The sequence below is a fragment of the Bison bison genome, unplaced genomic scaffold (genome assembly GCF_000754665.1).
Source record: "Bison bison bison isolate TAMUID 2011002044 unplaced genomic scaffold, Bison_UMD1.0 scf7180017864465, whole genome shotgun sequence".
Classification (NCBI taxonomy): Eukaryota; Metazoa; Chordata; class Mammalia; order Artiodactyla; family Bovidae; genus Bison; species Bison bison.
The window spans coordinates 10091092-10114680 of NW_011495026.1; the positions used below are offsets into that span (position 1 = coordinate 10091092).

General features: G+C 41.5%; 1 protein-coding gene across 2 annotated transcripts in view; it reads left to right on the top strand.

The window, feature by feature from the left end:
* The first annotated feature begins 403 nt into the window (after window positions 1–403).
* The window catches only part of TRPC3 (transient receptor potential cation channel, subfamily C, member 3), a 71925-nt gene continuing 48739 nt past the window's right edge, over window positions 404–23589 (top strand). Inside the window, exons 1-2 of one of the 2 annotated variants that reach the window (XM_010860285.1) lie at window positions 404–501; window positions 20765–21536. In XM_010860285.1, the coding sequence (XP_010858587.1) occupies window positions 491–501; window positions 20765–21536 (783 nt within the window). In that variant the 5' untranslated portion in view covers window positions 404–490. Of the gene's footprint in view, window positions 502–1167; window positions 1220–20764; window positions 21537–23589 lie in introns of those variants that run through there. The other variant, XM_010860284.1, reaches the window with a different exon arrangement.

The following is a 23589-nucleotide window of genomic DNA, read 5'->3' on the forward strand; positions in this document are numbered from 1 at the left end:
GACTTTGGAGGTCCGGGGCACACCGCGGCGCGCCCCTGGCCGCCCCGCGGTGTGCCCCGGACCTCCAAAGTCCACCCTCCGTGGCAGTCCTATTCCGGGCAACTCGGGTGGGCGGTAGACCTAGGCCGGGGTATCTCCCCTCTTGGTCCTGCTCTGTGGAGGGACTCCGGGGACGCCCGAAGGCGTGGCCGGGGTCTCCGTCCCGGCTCCAGCGCACGGACCAGCCCCGCGGATGGAAACAACGGGCGCCAGACACGCTGCCCAGTAAGCAGACGCCCGCTCTCCTCCAACCGAGGATGCACGCACCGCCGCCGGTGGTCTGGGGGCCTCGCGGAAAATGTTCCTCGGGGTCCCCGAACTGCCCCCGGGGAGGTCGGAGAAGGGGACGGTGTGCTTAGGCCCCGGCGTTCAACGTGGAGCCACCCCGGGAACCTGAGTCCCTTCCGACGCTCCCGACCGTCGGGAGTGGGGAGAAGGGAGCGGACGGTGTATGGTACAGAGGTGGGTGGAAGGTCTGTCCGTTTTCCCCTACCCTCCATTCACAGCTGGGGCTAGCCTGGAGCCGAAGCCTGGCGGGTCTCCCGGGGGAGAGTGAGCGCGGGGCGCCGCGGGTACCGACTTAGAGCTACTTGGTTGGAGTTCCCAGGCAGCTCAGGGTCAGTAGCTGTTCCTTTTTTAAAGGAAGGTAGAGGTCCGCTCTTTAATGCGTGAGCAAGAACAACTTTTCTTAATTTCGAAATCTTGGAAACAGCCTCTCTGAGACGCAGAGAAGATGAAGAATAGAGTGGTTAGTTTTATAGGGTGCATGTTCTGTTTCTTTTGTCACGTACCTTGGACGTGTAGCAGGGTTTACTGTTTTTTTAGGAAGAGCGCACAGATAGGTAGAGACCTTGGGTCCAGTCTTTGCGGGCGGCACTAACCGCTTGGGCCGGGGAAGGGGTTCTCCCGGGAAGGGACGGAGGTTCCGCAGCGCCCCCTGCTGCCCGCGAGCTGCATACAGCTAGGGTGTGAAGCCTCTGGGGCGACCTCGACCCGGCAGGATAGTGCAACGCTGAGCTGGTCAGTGTCCGCTCCTAACTCAGCTGTACCGGCCTAATTAAAAGGAGAACTCAGTGGCTGGGAAAGGTTTCTGATTTTAAATGAGCGACGCATCCCAACGTGGTTCAGTTATTGCTGAAGATTAGCCTGGAGTGGAAATGGCCCAGGAAATGGAGGGAAGGTAGGTCCTCTGAGATTAAAGCCCCGGCCAGCTCGCTTTCCCGCCTCCTTAAGGTTTTAAGACACTGTCCGTATTCCCTTTTGCCAGTCTGGTTTTTAGAACCCAACTCATTTTCTTGATTCTTTAATTTTTTTTCTCTTGTCTTAAATCCACACTAAATGGGACACAAGAGCGCGCTTATCTGAGAAAGTAGGGCGAAGCAAAGATTATACACTTTGCTTTTTGAAGCTTAAGGTCAATCACACAAAGCGCTGGGACAAATTCTAATGTAGACTTGCTGTCTAACTGATAATAGAACATCTTTCCTGGCTATCTGCTGACTTTACATAACTCAACAGGTAAATGTTGTATATTTACTTTGTAAAGCGGCTGAAAAAACTGTCATGTGACGGAGATATGCATTAATAAACGTTCCTTCTGAAGGTAGAGCCGCAAGCTCTTCATGTTTTTTTCCAGGCCTGTCACTTGGTAATAGCAGAGACTAACTTGATATTTGTAGCAGAGATTAGCTGTTTATTCCAACTTTGAGTGGAATATGGTCACAGTTTAATAGACAGTGAACACAGCCCCAGGACGGAATTGGAGAAGGATACCCAGTCTATCAAAGCCCCAGGGTCATTTTCAGTAGGCAGAGTAGAACAGCCGAATTTAACAGTCAGAGGGTTGCTGAGGGTAGAATCCCACTTTTACCAAAAAGATTCCTTGAAATAACCCTTTTGCTCATTTCACTGCTCCTGGCTCCAGTATTCCATTTGGGAATTTAAAATAGATTGACTCGGGGAATAGTGTCATCTGCTGTATCACTAGCAAGAGTTTTTTTTTTTTTAATTATCCTTTGATAAAATTCTTGATGTAGTCATTGATTCAAGCCAAGACTTCCCTTTTCCTAACTGTTTGCAAACCTAGGACCAAGTAGTATACTGTTTGCATGGTTAATTCAGTCTCAAAGTTTTAAAAAATATTTAATGAACTTCAAAAGCATTTGAAGTCAGTTCTTGTGAGTTTTAATCTGAAGACATTCCTTAAACATTTACATATGCAAAGTTCAGACTAGGTACAGCAAGCCACAAAGATGAGTATGACAACTTTACTGCACTCAAGGAGTTTAAAATATCGTAAGGGAGAGGTGGAAATGAAGCCGGGCATAAAAAATTATGCTATTAGAGTAGAATGAGTGCATAAATACATACATACAAGGAGAGAGCTCTGCAGAGTCAAGTGCCAAGAGGAAATGGACAACATAAGATTGTGGAGAAATCAAGAAAACCTTTTATGAGCCTGAAAAGGTAAATAAGCTCAGAGGCAGCAAGAGTGGGCAGTTAATTCAAGCACCCCACCCCACTCCACCCCCTATTCCAAAGTGCCCAGCATGTCCAGGGAATATTAATTTTATGGGAATATTAAGTTTTACTGGAACAGTGAATTATGTGTAAGAGAGCAGTGAGATTTAGCTGGATGTGTTAGTTTGGGGCATTAATGTATAGGATCTTGTATGTCAAGGAGAGGCAATAGGGAGTCACTGATTGTTTCAGAGCAGCAAAGGCTTGATCCAAGTCACTCTAAGAAGGGAATGGATTGAAGTGGCAATTGGCAGAATGTGAGTAAATACCTTAGAAAACTACTGTAGCTTTCCAGACGGAGATTAGGATCTGTGATAGTGTAGGACTGGTGGGATGGAATGGGGAGAGATAGGAAGGGGGGATACACAGAAAGAATCTATGGGAATTTGCCTATCCATGAGGGGTTTAAAGAAAAAGCAGGGTCAGAGGTGACTTAGTGATTTTGATGTAGATGACTAAGATCATGCTGTTATTGTTGAAAAAAAAGAAACTAAATGATCTGACTTTTCAGATAATTTTCAAATACATTTCAAACAGGAAGAAAGGAATGCAAGTTTAAAGCTTGAGAGAATTTGAGAGTCTGCTGTCTGATGGGAATTTTTTTCAAGTGGTGTAAATTTATGATATTGCCCAAGAAAGGAGTGCAAAGAGAAAAACAAAGGAAGCCTGAGTTAGGTTTCTGAGGGAAATTTCTTTGTTTAGAGGGGCAAAAAGAGTAGCAAGCAAAAGACAAAGAAATAAGATGAAGCAGCAGGTGGCACAAAAGCAGGGGTGCCTAGAGAGAAGAGTTTCAAGAAAAGGGAGGAATAGGAAGGCTAAGGCCCTTTGTTGTCCACCTGAATCTATCACAGCTATTGTTAATCAGCTATACTCCAATATAAAATAAAAAGTTTAAAAATAAAATGAAAAGGGAAAAATTGACCCACAGTTGGCAAACACTTGGTAAATCAAGAGAGAAACTTTGTGGGAATTACCTAGCGGCCCAGTGGTTAGGATTTACTGTCAAGGGCCAGTGTTTGGTACCTAGTTGGGGAAAAAGCTGAATAGCTTGGCCAACAAAAAAAAAAAAAGAGAGAGAGAGAGAAACTTTGTGAGTCTACATTTAGTAAGAAGACTCATCCCTTACACTTACCGTACATGCACAAAACCATTAGATTTCTCAGCACTGTTATCTTTAAGAGAAAAAACTTCTGCAAGAGAGGATTCTGGGGAATTCCTTGGTGGTCCAGTGGTTAGGACTCAGTGCTTTCACTGCTGTGGCCTTAGTTAAATTTCTGGTCTGAGAACTAAGACTTGTAAGCAGCTAGGCCAAAAAAAAAAAAATTGCGATGAATATACTAAAAAAAAAAAAAAAGAAGAAAAGATTCTGTTTAGTTTTTCTTGAAGACATGCTGCCAAAAATTTGTCATAATAAAAGCTGTAATTTGTATTTATGTAATACCTCATGCTGTCATTTATATGAATTAACTTGAATCATACCTCTTTAAAGCAGGTTTTATCATTTGGCAAATGAGGAAATTGATACATAGTGAAGTCAAGTCAGTTTCTAAAGATTAATTAGTAAATCAATAACAGAGTTTTTGTATTCTATAGAGTATTATTAACTGCAGTCCCCACACTCTACCTAAGGTCTCTAGTCTTATTCATCCTACATAACTGCAACTTTGTACCCTTTGACCAACATCTCCCCAATTTTCCCACCTTGCAGCCCTTGGTAATTCTCTGCTTCTATGTATTTGACTTTTAAGATTCCACATATAAGTGAGGTCATGCAGGTTTTTTTTTTTTTCCTGTGCCTGGCTTATTTCACTTACCCTAATGTCTTCCAGGTTCACGCATGTCATAAATTGCAGTATCTCCTTTGTTGAGGCGAAATAATACTGCATTGCATACATATATACCACTGTTTCTTTTTCCATTCATAGTCTATGACACTTTGTTTCATATTTTGGCTATTTGCTAAGAGGGTAGATTTCAGGGTTTCTCATTAATACACACCTCAAAGATAACTATGTGAGGAGCTAGATGTTAATTACCTTGCCTGTAGTAATCATTTCTCTATTGTACAATTGACTCTTGAAAAACACAGAGGTTAGGAGCACTAGCCCCTCACCTCCCCGCCCCCCCCCCGCCCATTCTAAAATCCACGGATAACTTTTGACTCCCCCTGAAACTTAGTATAGTCTACTGTTGACCAGAGCCTTGCAGATAACATAGACATTGTATATGTGTACAAAATACACATATTTTGTATGTTTTTTATTATATAATTGTATTCTTCAATAGGTGCTGCAGTGGTAAAGAATCTACCTGACAATGTAGGAGATTCGAGTTCAATCCCTGGGTCCAGATCCCCTGGAGAAGGAAATGGGTAACCCACTCTAGATTTCTTGCCTGAAAAATTCCATGGACAGAGGAGTCTGGAGGGCTACAGCCCATGGGGTCACCAAAGTTGGACATGACTGAGTCATTGAACACCCACACAAACGCATTCTTCAGTAGAGTGAGTTAGAGCAATAAGATGTTATCAAGAAAGAGCCTATTATGCAGAGTGAAATAAATCAGAGAAAGACTAATATTGTATATTAATGCAAATATATGGAATCTATTAATAGAAAGATGGTGCCGATAAACCTACTTGCAGGGCAGCAATGGAGCCACAGACATAGGGAACAGACTTGTGGACAAGGTGGGGAAGGGAAGGGTGGGACGAATTGAGAGAGTAGCATTGAAACATATACATTACCAGATGTAAAATTAGATAGCCAGTGGAAATTTACTGTATGATCCAGGGAGCTTAAATCTGACACTTCGTGGTAACCTGGAGAGTTGAGATGGGGTTGAAGGTGGGAGGGAGTTTCAAGAGGAAGGGGACATATGTGTATCTGTGGCTGATTCATGTTGTTATATGGCAGAAACAAACACATAATTATAAAGCAATTTTACTTCAATTAAAAATAAATTATTTTTTAAGTCATAAGGAAAATTTATATTTACAGTATTGCACTATATGTACTGACAGTATGCTTATGTCGTCTGTTTACAAAATTAATCATCTATCAGTACCTACAACAGTGCTGTCTTATATGATACAAAATACTGTAGACGTTCTATGTATTACTAACACTGGATATAAAAAATGAAAAAATAATGTGAAAAAATTCATATTTATTTGCAGGTGTAATTATTCCTGCATTGATAACAAAGAAGCAGCAATGTGATTGCTTTTAGGGTAGCCTAATATAATTGATACGGCTGCTTCACAGTAGCCCAGCCTATCAGCTAAATAATGAACCATTGCAAAATTTTTATGGCATACAATATTACTGTACCATCTTCATAATACAGTATTGGAAACATGATTTTTTTTTTAAAACCACATACCTGTGATGATAGGCTGTTGCAGTTTCTCCAACTGGAAGAGAGAAAGGGAGAGAGACAAGGGCATACTATATGATAATATAATTCTTTGAAAGCAGAGTTACAAAGCAGTAACAATACTAACATTATTTTTATTAAATATATTTAAAGTATATTATTTAATTTTTTAAGCATATCGTAATTAAATGTCACTCACCTTATGCCTACTTAAGGGACAGACTAGTATTTATATACATCTTATGCTTTCATGACATACCTAACTTTTTCTTAGTTTTTTCAGTATTTCCAAGATAGAGTTCAGCAGAGTGTTTTTTTCAAATTGTCACAAATCTCCAAATCGTTTTCCAATATACTTTAAAAAAAATGTGTACAAATGGACCTGCGCAGTTCAAACCCATGTTGTTCAAGGGCCCACTGTGTATGTATATCAAATTCTATTATTATACACCATAAATATATGCAATTTTTATTTTGAAAATTATGTAAAATAAAGCCACAGAGTTATTAGAAGATTTAAAAAATACAAGAGTGTGTGATGCTCAACTTTGTCTGATAGGAGATCTGAAGATGATCACACAATGCCTTGTAACTCGGATTATCTACTTGAATGTTAGTTTCTGTGGTGCTGGGCTGTGACATTCTTTAAATCTAGGCTTAGCTTGGCTGTGGGATTGAGAACAATGTTGTGCCTGTTGGCTCGGGTTCCTGACTAGAAGTAGAATGTCCTTCCCACCACTGCAGTGGAAATCAGAGATTTGCCAAGTCACTGGAGAATCTCCAGAGAGAGGAATTTGGACTTTAAGGACCAAAGTTGGACTAGCATTGTTAAAGAAGAGGCAGGTTTCTCTTCAGTTATAATATTCAAGAACAGCACAGCACGACATTAGATTTGTTGTTGTTCAGTCGATTAGTCATGTCCGACTCTTTGTGACCCCATGAGCTGCAGCACTCCAGGCTTCCCTGTCCTTCACCATCTCCTGGAGCTTGCTCTAACTAATGTCCAATGAGTTAGTGATGCCATCCAACCATCTCAGATTCTCTGTGGTCCCCATCTCCTACGTTTAATCTTTCCCAGCATCAGCGTCTTTTCCGGTGAGTTGGCTCTTCATATCACGTAGCCAAAGTATTGGAGCTTCAGCTTCAAGCATCAGTCCTTCCAATGAATATTAGACTTGAGACCTTTAACAATCTGAAATTCTGAGTTGTATTTTTAGTTTATCCCATAGAGTAGTAATTTTAGTATGTACAATATAGAATCATTTTGCTGTTTTTTTGTAAATTATTTTTGCTTGCTTGCTTACTTCGCTTCAGACATGTCAGACTCTTTGTGACCCTATGGACTGCCAGCCAGGCTCCTCTGTCCATGGGATTCTGCAGGCAAAAAAACTGGAGTGGTTGCCACTTCCTTATCCAGGGTATCTTCCTGACCCAGGGATATCTTGTATCTCCACTGGCACCACCTAGGAAGTCCAAAATTATTTTTGTATAATATCAAAGTAATGCATGAATACAGTTTTAAAACTTAATGCTAAAAAAAAAAAAATGGCTTATAAAATCAACAGCAAGCCCATGACAGTTCCCTGGATTTTTTCCTTTTTTCTTTCTGTCCCCTCCGTTTCATTACACTTACAACTCCTTCAAGTATCGCATTCTTGTTATTCGTGTGTTTTAGATAGCATCAGTATTCTCAGGTGAAAATTTCACTCACTTATAACTTTTATTCTCCCCCATCCTCCATCACATGATTTATCACAATCTGTGGTTAATAATTCATTATTATGGTCGTGTAATTATTATTCACTGCAGAGTCAAGTAGTATAGTATAATTACATTTCTTTTCTAATAGTTGTTTTTCTTGGTGTATTTTTTCTACCTTGTTCTTTCCTCTTCAGCTAAATCCTTTAGTCTCTGTGTGTTTTTCTGGAGACATCCCTTCTAAAGCCCTCTGACTTGGTTTGTTTGTCGTTTTTAATCCTTTTTTTTTTTTCTTCAGGAAGCATTTAGATTGAGCTGTTCATTAGGGTTGTTCTGAAATGTCTAAACGATGCCTTGATACAAGTCTCTTTTAATTCAGTGAACACTTCATTGATGAATGAATACTTTCAGTATTTGGATATTATGCCCTTTGGTTTGGAGAGGTTTTCTTGTATTAGTCCCTCTATTATTCCTATGCACTATTTTCATATTTTTTCTTTCTTTCTGGAATTTTTGTTATTTGGATTTTAGATCTCCTGAACTGATCCCCTAGTTTTTGTATCTCTTCTGCCATGTTTTCCAGTGATTGTCTTTTCTGTTCTTTCTGAGATATTTCCTTGACTATATTTCCTAATTTTCACTGGTTTTTTTTTTTTTTCAATTTTATCTATTATATTTTTAATCTCTAAGAGCTCTTTTTGTCTAATGAGTATTTCTTTGTTATAGCATTCTGTCTTGTATCAGAGATGAAATATTTCTTTTTTTTTTTAATTTCTCAAGGGAAAAAGGAATAGGAGATACTAAATCTGGCTGTTAATATTCTAGAACTGGCCAAGGATCCCCCTGTTCTTGGGTCCTAGCCTCCCCTGGGCCTGGTGTCTCCACATTTAGAGAATCTCTGTTACTATTTCTCCAGAGATTTGATATCTTGTATTTCTTATGGGGATGTGGGAGGATTGTCACTTAATCATATCAGTTGGAGGTCAGCAATCTAGGGGCAGGGTTACTATGTACCACTTATACAAAATTTTAGCTCATTCCTCCCTTTTAGGCTCCTGCCTTGTCTCTTCTGGGATTTCTTTTGCCTTTAATTTCCAAGTCTTTTCTGGTATTGGGTGGACCAGCTTGCTTTTTGTTACAAGCACTCTGGTTGGACCTTCCTTCTTTCTGTCAAATCACTCACCATTTTTCTGATATATGTCTTTTTCATATATTGTAGTACTTCTGATTTCATGGAAGATGAAATTTGTGTTTTTTGTTATCTGTGTTGTTTAGGGGGGTAGTTTTCAAGAGGTGAAGGGGTGAGAAAGGCTTTTATTCCATCCTCTTGAAGGCAAACATCCCTACAATTGTGTTTTAGGTATTCATTTTAAGCCTAAGTGAAGATAGAATTATTAACAGGACCAAGATTGAAGAAGGGAGATTAATTAATTTTTAAGACTAATTATGACTGATCTTGTTAGACAAATGGAGTAGACAGTAACCTTTATAGTGTGATTTGTCAATCATCTGAAGTGCTCCACCTGAAATCATCTTAGAACCACACTTCCCAAATTTAACTGATGTACAGTGTTTTTGCTCAGTTGGTTAAGAATCTATCTACCTGCAGCGCAGGAGACCTGGGTTTGATCCTGGGTCAGGGAAGATCCCCTGGAGAAAGAAATGGCAACCCATTGCAGTATTCTTGCTTGGAAAATCTCATGGACACAGGAGCCTGGTGGGCGGCAGTCCATGGGGTTGCAAAGAGTCAGGCACTACTGAGCAACTAACACTTACAGTGTTTTGAAGAAGAAAAGAATGTCTGAGTGAAAAAGGATTTCATCTAGTCCGGCATCTTCTTAAACAAGTTGAAAAACTGAAACCGAAGGTTAACATTGAATTCACAGCAGTCTCTGGCCTTTTGAAATCTCCAGTTCCCTTTACTGTATTGTTTACACTGTGGGCTTGTTTGGGTTAAGCATTTCTCTTTTCCTCAGAGAAATTTGAGATGCATTTACTCCTAGGAGGAGCAACACAGGAAATTAAGTATTAACTCATTTATGAGATTCAATTAATTCATCATTTCAATTTGACTACTGATGGCAGATCAACTGGAGAAAGTTTGTAAGCTAAGTAGGAGAATTTAGAATGGGGCAGGGGCAGGGAGAGAGGAGATAAGAATATCTCAAGGAACAGTTGACCCCCTGCCAAATATCACTGATAGTGTTCTCTTTTCTTAATATCAAGGAAGTGAAAGGATCCTGGACTTCATCTGAACACTAGGTTAGAACTTCAGGAATTTTTCATTAGTGTGCTAGGGTAGCAAATGTCTGTCTGTTCATGTTTTCTCCTTATAAAACTTCACAGGAAATGTAATGGGAGGAAAACACTTGTTTTTGCAGAGCTCTCTGCTCTAGATAGGAAGGAATGCTTTCAACTTCCTGGTTGAGATTGCCCTCATCAGGCAGTCAACACTACAGAGTCAGTCTGGCAGGAGAGCCAGATGAGTGGCCTGTGGAGGGTGTACACAGAGGAATCTGGCCCCAGACAGAAGGTCCAGAGTTGGGAACTGTGGCTGCCAACTTCACATTTATGCATAAGGGCTCAGAAGTGACTTTATGACACTAACTAGGATTGTTATAGCATTTTTTTTTTAATTTAGCATCTATGTTGGGGATATTTGTCTATACTTTCTAGTCAAAAAAATGTCCCTGTTCACAAGAAAACTCCCTTTTCTTTGCACTATTCAAATAATAGGTGACAGTATGAATTTAGTCCTAGAATAGACCTTTTTTAAAAAATGAGAATTAAATGTCCACAGGTACATGACCTGTTAAGGAAAGAGCATGACAGTACTAAATATTTTACACCAGTTTTGCATTTCTGTATACATTTTGTCAAATAGGAGTGATGTATATGGATTCTCCGGAGAAGGTGATGGCACCCCACTCCAGTACTTTTGCCTGGAAAATCCCATGGACGGAGGAGCATGGTAGGCTGCAGTCCACGGGGTCGCTAAGAGTTGGACATGACTGAGCGACTTCACTTTGACTTTTCACTTTCATGCATTGGAGAAGGAAATGGCAACCCACTCCAGTGTTCTTGCCTGGAGAATCCCAGGGATGGGGGAGCCTGGTGGGCTGCCGTCTATGGGGTCACACAGAGTCGGACACGACTGAAGCGACTTAGCAGCAGCAGCAGCATATGGATTCTCTGTTGAAAACTAGATCTCAGGGTGATGAGACGGGAGCAAAAATCTAAAAACCTCAGACTTTTGACTTTGGAAATGGATGATAATGGTAGAAAACAAGATCTTTTTGTTTTTAATAGCATTAGAGGTTTATATATATATATATAATTGATAGTGACTAATATAAATAGACAAATATGAACTTCTCTTGGGTCAGTAGAGGTTTTTTATTTTATTATTGAGTTCATTATTGTCTCAATTCTTGTTCAGTTATAGAATGAATTTGTATTTCACATCTAATTTCATTGTCACTAATCTTCCTGAAATAATAAAAATTTGTCTTAGAAAATATTGAGTTTAATTAATGAGTTTGGTTTTGAAGATAAGCTTAATTATTAACTATAAGAGCTCATTAATTCTAAGATGTATCCTCTGTTTGCCCTCAGATTATCCTGACCAAACATAACTTTATGTAAGATTGAAATCAAGAGCTATAAGATTCATCAGTTACTTTTTGCAGTGTAATTAAGAATTAAGTGTGATTAAGCAGAAATCTGCTTTTAAAGAAGAATGATTGTTTATATTACTTTAATTCCTGATAATTAATTTATGTTAAAGTTTTCACAGTGTTCTTTTTTATAGAAGAATTACTCCAAATTACCCTCCACCACTGCTTCCACACATTATTTCATGTGACCAAGGGTATTCTTTAATCTGAAGAATGTCCGCTTTCAAAGCCTTCAGTCTTAAATACTGATTTAAGCACACATATATCTATGTCTCCAACAGATACATATTCATCAGTCATGTACTAACAGCCAGGCCTACAGAAATACAGAGACGGTTTTTCTCCTGAATCATTAATATGTTACAGTTATTGTTGAGGAGACTGGCATGAAAGCAGACAGTCATGAAGCAACTCAATAGTCAGTGGAGTTACACACAAAATGTGGTTCCTGGAAATAGGAACATCTAAGTTCTAGAAGGTATTTACCTTCTAGAATGTTTTAGGGGGCACATGTGTTTAAGAAGAATCACCAAGAACTCATGCAGGCAGCAGTTAGGGGTCCTTACCCCTGTTCCCAGTGGACCGTTAGAGGGAGGAGCACACTTTTAAATGGTTTTTCGCTTTTCTGGTCTCGACTGCTCAAGGGTCAGTGACCCTTGAGAGGACAGGGAGCTTTCCTGAGAGGACAGGGAAAGTGATGAAGAGCAGAGATGGGAGCTTCCCTCCAACAAAGCTTCTTGTCTCCGACTTAGTCCCTAGGACATGTACCAAAATTAGCAGATGTCTAATAGATTTATTAAAATGATACATGGAGAATTCTGAAGATAACACTGGCCAACAGAAACTCTAAGGGATTAATTACTGTGGAGACTCAAATATCTCTCCCGACTTGTAAGTGCTGGAATCTCTACATGTTAACTGTTCTCTGGGGTGGGAACCCTTAGACATGGAAGTGGTGCTTTCCTGTTTCTAAAGTGGAGTGCCTCATCTTGCTGGTTTGGTTGCTTCTGGGGCAATGTGCTGTTGAGCCGCACTTGGTGTCGGGAGATGCAGGCTGAGCAGGAGGTGCTGTGGGACGTGGCAGTACCCACAGCATGGTTCCCCTACACGAGACAGTCGAGCTGACTGGGCCCCTTTCCTCTGGCCTTGCACGCTGGTGCTCTTGAGGCTACTCAAGTTCAGAGCATCCCCCTACTCTACTTCTTTGCCTCCTCAATACACAGAGTAAGAGATTTTCAAAACGTTTTGTTTTTGATGACATTATCGAGGCTGTCAGATGCCCTTTCCTTTTTCCAGACACACTCACATGTAGGCATAGAGTGTAGCTGTCAGGTGTTTCCAGGGGCAGCTGCGTTGACTGACAGGTGCCGTGTGCCAGGGGGACTGTGGGGTTTGTCTATTTTTTGACTTTTCATCTCTGACTGTCTTGTCCTTTGTCAGTGCCTGCTGCTTCCCACCTTCATTACTACTTCCAATTATCACCATCCCCAATACGAGAACTAACATGGTGCTTGCTCTCTAACACTTGTCCCCCCTCCTCTGTGCTTTTCTCACTACTTATCTTCCCAGGCTCCTTCTGATTTTTTTTTTGTCCTTCACAGAAGGACAGACTGGAACCTAGCCGGTGGGCACCTTCTTCTTCTTCATCGTGGTGAACTAAATAGTTAAAGCAATTTGACCCTTACTCTTACTGCTTTAGCTCACATTGGAGATGCTGTTTACTTTGCTAGATGGATTGAGTAGCTGGTTAATTCTTAACATCATTTAAATAAAAGATTTGAGGTGACTTCTTTACTAGTGGTCATTTGTTGCTGAGTGCTAAAGAATTTGTGATTCAATCCGAAGAGCCATTTTAGAAACTGTTTTCATAGAACCAAAGTTTTCCAACACATAAGCTAAGCACATATTTTTCTAAGAATTTTTTTTGGGGGAATGTAGACCGTTTTTTAAATCTTTATTGAATTTGTTACAATATTGTTTCTGGTTTTTATGGGTTTGTGGGGTGCAGAGGGTTAGGCCACAAGGCACATGGGATCTTAACTCCATAACCAGGGATCAGACCCACACCCCTTGCTTTGGAAGGCAAAGTCTTAACCACTGGACCGCCAGGGAAGTTCCTAAGCATGTGTTTTAATAGTGCTATTTTGATTTGCATCTTGTTATTCATTTTTCTTGTTCCCTAGAGACAGCATGGTAAAGTAGAGAGACACTACTGAGAGAACCTCTGAACTCTCATTTCTAATTCTCTTTCTTTCAGTGACCTTAAGGAAAAGAAGCTAACATTCTGAGTGAGTCACTTTATCTGTAGAATTAGCATCAGCTGACAAATATTTTTGAACATATAATGCGCTATATCAGGTACTATAGAGGTAGCTAAGAAGTGTGAAAAAAATTAGGAAGTATAGGGCATTTATTTTCAATCAAACTTAAGGTACATGAATATCACAGGAGACAAAATCAAGGAGAGGGGGGAAAAAAATGTATAGGTTTATGGGCAGATTCGGAGAAGGCAATGACAACCCACTCCAGTACTCTTGTCTGGAAAATCCCATGGACGGAGGAGCCTGGTGGGCTGCAGTCCATGAGGTCGCTAAGAGTCAGACACGACTGAGCGACTTTACTTTCACTTTTCACTTTCATGCATTGGAGAAGGAAATGGCAACCCACTCCAGTGTTCTTGCCTGGAGAATCCCAGGGACAGGGGAGCCTGGTGGGCTGCCGTCTACGGGGTCACACAGAGTTGGACACGACTGAAGTGACTTAGCAGCGTGGGCAGATTAGCAGTAGTACAAATGGTCAGGCTGAAATGGTCCAGAATAGTTTCAGGAAGGTTCCAAAGTGGACAGAACCTTGCAGGTCTTCTAGTTATTAATCCTGTGAAGTTTTACCCTCTGTTTTCAGAGGTGTGATGCAAGCTGGACCACAGAAGATTGGAGGGATTTGAATTGCTAAAGGGCCAAAATAAGAGTATGCCCAGGATGGAAACAAAAGGAACATCCCAGAGGCAAGTGTAGCAGGAGCAAGACAGCAGAACAACTTGGATGGGCAGCGCCATGTAGCTCGCAGAACAGGCCTTTCCCCTGAGCATCCCACCTGCTGATGAGGGGAGAAAGAACGTGACCAAAATGTTCAATCTATGGGTTAAATTAGGTTTTCAAATTCTGTTTTGTTTTTTGCTTGCTAAACAGACACGTATTCTCATTCAACAAGTTAATTAAGCAATCAATAAATTAAGCAGTTAATTAAGCAGTTATGTAAGTTAATAAGAAGGGAGGGCTTGCCCTACATTATCACAGGGATGTAGTCAACTAGAACAGTGTCTTCCTGGGCTGTGAGCTGGTGTCTAAGGGACCTTTGCTTATGGATTCCTCCCTGCAGTCTCCTTGCAGTCTCTTTCTGGTCCGCATGACCATCCCTGGTTCAGGGCACTCAGGAGAGATGCTGTGAGGCCAGTTTCATTCATCTTAGTTTGATTCTATAAAGTAAGTTTGTTTACTTGGGTAAGATTGCTCATGTTCTTGGAAAGCCACTCCTTCCCCTGCTCTTCTCAGTTTCATCTGGCCTTTGGGGGAGGGGAGTTTATGTGTCCCTTGGAGGGGTGAAAGGGTGGGATTCTCTGACTCTTTTGGTCTCTAGGCAGTGTTCATTATCTATTTGGGTGCTGCTATATCAGTAGCAGTGACTTGATCTTGGCTGACTCCCCTTTGCCACCCGGATGTGCTCTCTGGCGTATGTGGTTTCAGCTCAGCTCCTGGGGCAACAGAGCTCTAACAGCTGCAACATCGTCTTACAGCACCAGCAGTCATCTCTAGTCTTGGTGCAGGCTCCCTGGCTCTCAGTGCAGGGTCCACACTACATGGGAGCTGAGGGTGGCTTGAGAAAGCCCAAACCATGCCCTACGTAACCAGGCAGGACTGTTCTGATCTCCAGCTCAAACAAGCCGGTCAAGAATCGCCCCTACCCTCAGTGGTTCCTCACTTTATTGGATCCGCATCTTGGCTCTGACTTCCTTTCTGTTATTTCTTTCTTCTCCCAAGACAGTAAGCATCGTGGCTTTACTGTTAAAAGTGGGAGAACTATCCTGTCTACATGATGAGAGCAGTCAGGGATTAGGTTCTGTCAGAATTAATTAGAGACATAAAAGAACTAAGCAAATCCTTCCTCAAGACAATTTCCCTTTTCCCAGATTCTGCTCGCAAAATCCCATTTTTCTTGCAAAAAAAAACCTTAAACATAATCTTACTCTCTCTGTGTGCACTCTTCCTCTAAGTTTATCTTATTTTCCCCTAAACCCACCCAACTCTATACTCCACATTTTACCTCCAAGGCTGAAGCAAGATGTCCTGAGTTAACCAGAGCCAAGATCTTGTAAAAAGATCAGGCAAAAGAGAAAAGCACCTTGCTAATTTTTCAAAAAATATCCTTGATGGTATAAAAATACCATTGATAGAACCAAAATAAGCAGAATAATATGCTTACTGCCCTTGATAGTACAGAAATAAGCAGTATAACATGTTTATAGAACAGTGAAGAATGAATCTGAGGAGCAAGGAAAAGAAGGTTGGATAGGGAGCATGGGGCAGGCTGTCAACGTCCTGGAAAACCAGGTGGAGGACCTCGTTTGTTTTTATGTTTTGTTTTTAAGAGAAGAGTGATGGTAAAAGCAGAGTTGAAGCAGCACCAGCTGCTGGGGGTGGCTGGGGTACAAAGAGGAAATCAGAAGCAGCAGGAGAGAGAAAACAGGAGTCAGACAGGCCCCAGGTTGGATCCCAGTCTTGGATTTTACTCTCTGTATTATCTTGGCCAATTTCTTTTGAACCCAATTTCTTTTGAACTCTTTAATGAGTTTTCTTATTTATGAAACGGGGAAGAATAATACCTGATTCATAGCAATGTTAGGAGAAGTAAAGATGATGGTGCATGAAAAATATGCACATACACCAGGTACTCAGTAAAGTTTAGTCGCCTTCTCTCATGCCGTCTCTGCTGGAAAGCTGTTGTAATTAGCCAGCCATGATGCGTTTAAGACCTAGAGGCTAGAGTTGACAATGAGAACTGGAAGGAAGGATCTGGTACAGGAAGATCAGGTTTTAAGTGGTAATAATAGGACAGAGAATCTAAATGAACGTAATGCTGTTGTCCCTTACCTGGCACTGCTCAAACATGTTATTCCAGCTTGGCTTTTGGCAGGACTAGTGTGACAAGTGTTTACAGGCCTCCTCGTCTGGGGTCACTGATCCAGGATAGCTCTGTTGTTTTTATACTGGAAGTTTCCAGCCTTCAGTGTGCATAGGAATTGCAAAGGATGCTCATTTAATATACATATTCCAACCTCCACCCATATTGCAGGGCCCCACCCCTGGGAGATTCTGATTTAGTTCATCTTGAATGGAATCCAGAAATATGAATTTTAATAGGTACTCCAAGTAATCTTAGGCAGGTAGGCTTCACGTCTCGCCATTATAAATCAGAGGAGTGGATGAAAAAGTTATGAGAACTGAGTGTTGCTTGTATTTTTGCCACTGAATAGAATGGAGAAAAAGATTGTCATTGGGTGGAAAAATACCTCTTAGGAAGAACTTTTTATCTGCTTGAGTGTTTGGACAATTACTAAGAACCCAAAGTTTGTTTCATAAACCATGAAAAAAACCCTTTTTGCCTTAAGATGCATGGTCAGTGTCTTAGTCAGCTTACGCTGTCATAACTTAGTACCACAGACTTGGTGGCTTAAACAACACAAATGTATTTTCTCACAGTTCTGGAAGCCAGAAGTCTGAGATCATGGTACCAGTATGGTCAGGTTCTTGCAGATGGCTGCTATCTAACTGTGTCTCCACAAGGAGTCGGTGAAGCCAGAAGCAAACTCTCTGTTTCCTTAGGGCACTGATTCCACCATGAGGGTTCTATGTTCATAGCCTTATCTAATCCAGATCACCTCCCAAAGACCTAATCTCCAGATACCATATTGGGGGTTTTGTTGTTGTTTAGTCACTAAGTTGTGGAGAAGGCAATGGCAACCCACTCCAGAACTCTTGCCTGGAAAATCCCAAGGATGGAGGAGCCTGGTGGGCTGCAGTCCATGGGGTCTCGAAGAGTTGGACATGACTGAGCGACTTCACTTTCACTTTTCACTGTCCTGCATTGGAGAAGGAAATGGCAACCCACTCCAGTGTTCTTGCCTGGAGAATCCCAGGGACGGAGGAGCCTGGTGGGCTGCAGTCCATGGGGTCTCGAAGAGTTGGACATGACTGAGCGACTTCACTTTCACTTTTCACTGTCCTGCATTGGAGAAGGAAATGGCAACCCACTCCAGTGTTCTTGCCTGGAGAATCCCAGGGACGGGGGAGCCTGGTGGGCTGCCGTCTGTGGGGTTGCACAGAATCGGACACGACTGAAGCGACTTAGCAGCAGCAGTCACTAAGTTGTGTCCAACTCTTTGCAACCCCATGGACGGTAGCCTGGCAGGCTCCTCTGTCCATGGGATTTCCCAGGCAAGAATACTGGAGTGGGTTGACATTTCCTTATCCAGGGGATCTTCTCAACTCAGGAATCGAATCTGCATCTCCTGCATTGGCAGGAAGGTTCAGACACTGAGCCACCAGGGAAGCCTGCATTGGGGGTTACAGCTTCAACATGTGGATGTGTAGGGGCACACAGTTCAGTCCATAGCGATCTAATGTTACCAGCCATCTGTATCAGCTATGAAGGAAATTGCACCTGGTGCTTGTAGGGCAATTGATTTAGGTCAGTGGTTCCCCAAAGCTCTTACCAGAAGGAAGGCCCTATCTGATGTACCCTTGCGGTGCTAGATGAGTCAATCCGTGACATGGGGATTTAAAGGTAAAAACATGTCTGGCAAAATGATTTTATTGTTAGCATTACTAAAGTTAGACATCCTCTCCCATTCACCCTTACCCCTTCTTTACTTCTCATCCTGGAGGAGATGCTTTGTTAAGACCATCTGAGATTTGGGCCACGTTTATGCATTGTGGGGGAATTGATTGTGACTCATACCATTTTATTAGTCTGGATTAATGAAGCATATCTTAATACTGTAAAGAAAGGTGTTAAAAAAGACACTTCTTATGTGGATTTACAAATGAAAACAAGTAGTATTGTCAGTACTTTTATTTTGAAATAGCAGTATAATTTGTTCCAGCTGAAAAATCTTACTTCACACTTAACTCAGTGTTAGAATCTTTTAAAGACAAAATCAAAATGACTCATGTGACTTGTGTTATATAGTATTAAAACCCCACATTTTGGCTTAAATGCACAAAACGGAGGTATAGGTTCCAAAAGAAGAAGAGATGCTAAGAAAAAAACTACTAAGAAATTTTTGAAAGAACACTTTCTGGTATTTTCAGATCACTGTCTTTGGGGACAAAAGGTAGGGTTTTATGAGTGATTCTTTTTGTGGGTAGCAATCATTAGGTAAAAAACCCCATTCTAGTCAGATGTGACACTTTGATAATGAGTTTATTTCCCCAAAGATAACCCATCTGGGATAGATTGGAATTCCACAGACTTAACATATTCTGCATATATATTCTGTAGTCATGAATAATGTCAATATATTATCAATGGTAAGCACAAAATTCATCATTTATACAAGATGGAAATTCTAGCCATTTAAAGAGTGCCAGTTTAATAGTAAAATATTGATCTAATGAAGTCAGTACCACTAATGTAATAAGTGAGTATGTCAACTTTTTGCAATGCCAATGTTTTTAAGATTTAAAAAAAAAACACCTTGTTACAGAGTTTGTTCTTGAAACAAATGTCTCTTCTATGCAGTTCAGTGAATGCTATTTCCTAGTTCTTGTCCACCTAAAAATTATCATTGTACAAAGGCACATACACACAGCACAAAAACCACACACAAACACAGGCCTCCTCAAGCCAGCCTTGAACCTCCTGGTTTCCCACACACACCACATAGTTCACACCTCACTCCACTATTCTTACACATCACACCTACTAATAGTGGTCAGACATACGGCATTTGGGCTACCCTCATGGCTCAGTGGTAAAGAGCCCACCTGCCAATGCAGGAGATGTGGGTTCGATCCCTAGGTCAGGAAGATCTCATGGAGAAGGAAATGTCAACCCACTCCAGTATTCTTGCCTGGGAAATCCCAGGACAGAGGAGCCTGGTGTGCTCCTGGAGGTGCCCATGGGGTCGCAAAGAGTCAGACACTGTTGACTTAGGGACTGAACCGCAAAAACTTATGGCATTTATTTAGCTTCTGAAACATTATAATATGATTGCCAGTATGTACTTATATGTTTTAAAGTTTTGTCAACTAAGGGATGAAGATTTTTTTAAATTTAAGCATAAATTTTATTTTTAATAAAAATATTCAACTATGGTTACTGCTGCTGCTGCTGCTAAGTCGCTTCAGTTGTGTCTGACTCTGTGTGACCCCATAGATGGCAGCCCACTAGGCTCCTCTGTCCCTGGGATTCTCCAGAAGAATACTGGAGTGGGTTGCCATTTCCTTCTCCAAAGCATGAAAGTGAAAAGTCAAAGTGAAGTCGCTCAGTTGTGCCTGACTCTTAGTGACCCCATGGACTGCAGCCTACCAGGCTCCTCCGTCCTTGGGATAAATCTAGACTGAATTATCATTTTATAATTGCTAAATCTTGTCTGTGTCGTTAAAAAAAAAAAAGAATTTTGTTAAGTTTTCTGGGGGGTGGGGGAGTAGGTTGGGATACCCATAATAGAAAAGATAGAAAATCTAAGATCCTGAAAGATAGTACTTGGCCTAAATACTGGACTTTGTGTGTGTGTGTCAATGATCTTATTTAGTTAAAAATATGCAATGACTTAGGAGGATTGTTCTGGCCTAATTCTTGAAAATTTAATATCTTTAGCCTTCAAGCGTAGTGCTTTGGTGACAAGTACCTGTTTGCCCCTGTTTTCAAGACTTTTTAAAGCAGCAGTTAACTTTATTCCCACAGGTATGATGAGTCCTGTCTTTACCAGGGTCACAAAGGGAGACCTGGAAATCGTTTATATTATTATTCCTTATGAATGTCATTCTCTATGGCAGGGGACCCCAACCTCGGCTCAGCTCAGCCAGGGCATTAGGTGAGCAATAAAAGTGCACAATAGATATGATGTAATGTGCAGAAACCATCCCCTCCACCCTGGTGGAAAAATTGCCTCCCACAAAACAGGTCCCTGGTGCCAAAAAGGTTGGTGATGGCTGCTCTGTAGAACAAGAACTCTTGTTCTGAAGGGTTTCTGCTTTCTGGGTTCCAGCAGCCCTTATTAGGTGCAGGTGTAAAACTTCAGGCGAGTCTTAGCGTCTGACCTAGCTGTCCTCAGGCCATAGATCTGCCGTGTGTGAGACCTGTACTGCAGAAATGGAGCGATATGTGGGAAGAAGCAATATGCCCTAATATTCAACAGCTGGGGTTTTGTTGTTGTTGCTGCTGCTGATTAGGTCAATGGAGGAAAGCCCATCCCTAAGGCGCAAGACGGTGATGCGGGAGAAGGGCCGGCGCCAAGCCGTCCGGGGACCGGCCTTCATGTTCAACGACCGGGGTACCAGCCTCACTGCGGAGGAGGAGCGCTTCCTCGACGCTGCCGAGTATGGCAACATCCCGGTGGTGCGCAAGATGCTGGAGGAGTCCAAGACGCTGAATGTCAACTGCGTGGACTACATGGGCCAGAACGCGCTGCAGCTGGCGGTGGGCAATGAGCACCTGGAGGTGACCGAGCTGCTGCTCAAGAAGGAGAACTTGGCACGCATCGGCGACGCCCTGCTGCTCGCCATCAGCAAGGGCTACGTGCGCATCGTGGAGGCCATCCTCAACCACCCCGGGTTCGCGGCCAGCAAGCGCCTAACCCTAAGCCCCTGCGAGCAGGAGCTGCAGGACGACGACTTTTACGCTTATGACGAGGACGGCACACGCTTCTCCCCGGACATCACCCCCATCATCCTGGCGGCGCACTGCCAGAAGTACGAGGTGGTGCATATGCTGCTGATGAAGGGCGCCAGGATCGAGCGGCCGCATGACTATTTCTGCAAGTGCGGGGACTGCACGGAAAAGCAGAGGCACGACTCTTTCAGCCACTCGCGCTCAAGGATCAATGCCTACAAGGGGCTGGCCAGTCCAGCTTATCTGTCCTTGTCTAGCGAGGACCCTGTGCTCACTGCCCTGGAGCTCAGCAACGAGCTGGCCAAGCTGGCCAACATAGAGAAGGAGTTCAAGGTAAGCTGTGCGCTCCACCGCGGCTGCTCTGCGCGCTCTTCCACTTCCCGGCGAGGTGCCTTCTGCAGTCTGCTCCCAAATCAGTTTTGTCCAGTGGATCTAAAATCTCAAGGGATTGGGAGCGTCGTTCAGAAATGATCTGATGATTTTTCTCTTTTCAGCCCGGTGCTGTGATAAATTTGTTTTAGAAGTGGGTATATACTGAATCAGAGAGCTGTAATGATTGTGCTGCTCTGCGTTCTGGATAGGTGTTAAATAGTACACGAGACTTCTGTTTTGTTGAAGGAGGGATTTAGCTATGATCTTCCTTCCCAGTTCTTCCTCTTTTGTAGTTGTATGGTGGCACCCAATATAGAAATAGTTTTGTGTGCACTGTTTATTGGCCCAAACATTTGTATATCCCTTTAGTTAAAAGTCAAAGGACTAATATAAAATTTTAAATGAATGACTAAAGTCATTTTATTTATGACAAAAGTGGCTGCAACTGAAATCCACAAATGAAATCTGCAATATTCAGAATGGTGAGCTGTGGCCATTAGGTCAACCCAGAAATGTAAAGACAGAAAAGCGGTTTGCTTTAGTAGATTTTTTTATGAGTGAACTTTTTTTGGACATCATCTCCAGTCAACAGTATTATTTATTTTTATTAAAAACTATACATTAATAGTGGAATGTTTTTTAATTGTTACATTTTCCTATGCATTTCAGATGGTTCTGCCTATTAAATCTAGGGCAGGAGGAGACTTTGTAGATCTGGTGAAAGTCAGACTGTTTTCTAGCAGGCTCCTGATTCCTGTTATCCACCAAAGAGGATGATTCTAGGCATCATTTCCTTGAATTAGTTTTTGGATGCTGAGTTAATCTTCTTCTTCTTTTTTTTTTTTTTAATGTTGTGGTGTCAGATCACAGAAAAAGTGATTATTCTGTTTTTTAGGTTTTACTGCAGTTTTTCATACTTATTGAGAGCCACACAAATGCAACTAGCAATATAATTCAAGTTAACTAGTTGAAAGAAAACGGTAGGAAAGTTTTGTGGGGTTTTCCCCTTCCACATATACCAGATTTCCTCGACATCCATCAACACTCATCTTGTGCTGGTGGAGATCTGGCCTTAGTATAATATTATTTGTTATTTCATTAAATTCTTTCTAATATGAAGGCTGTGCATATTTATTGTAAAAATTTGGAAAATGTGGGAAAATACAAAGAAGAAAATAAGTATCACCTACATCTATCTATTCCCTTTGAAAAGATTCCTTATGTGGTATTTGAAAAGATTTATTTCCTTATACCTAAAATGAATTTTTTTTTTTTTCAGAACTCAGGTAGAGCAAATTCCTAACTTCAAATTCTGTTTGAAAAGAATAGAAGCGTGTTCAGATAAAAGTCTAAATGTCACTTTATTTCATCATAGTGATAAAAAGTATGGGCTTCCCTGGTGGCTCAGATGGTAAAGAATTCGATTGAAATGCAGAAGACCCGACTTTGATCCCTGGGTGGGGAAGATCCCCTGGAGAAGGGAATGGCTACCCACTCCAGTATTCTTGCCTGGAGAATCCCATGATTAGCAGAGGCTGGTGGGCTACAGCCCATGGGGTTGCAAACAGTCAGACAGCTTAGTGACTAACACTTTCACTTATAAAAAGTGTAATTTTAACTTTATTATTTTACTATTCCAAGGGTCACTCAAACCTTGTTTTTATGCATTTTGCTTGGTATGTACCTAAAGTCTGTATAAGAAATTCTGCAAATATTTTCCTAGATTATGTTTTAATAATTAACAGAAGATGGTGACATATGTAATTCTGCCCAGAGAAGTAGCCTCAGTGAAGTAATGTTAAGAAAATTTGTTATTCATAGTTCTCCCCTTGATGCCAACTAAACCCATATTGATAATACATGAAATCTCCTTTACCCTAACATAAAAAGTCACCTCTGATAACCTTTCAAAGGTGGGAAATGATTACAAATGAAGAGGCAAAAAAAGGAGAAAGCACAACTGGGTTTAAGAAAGCATTCATAAAGCTGCCAGCTATCTAAGGATATGCAAATC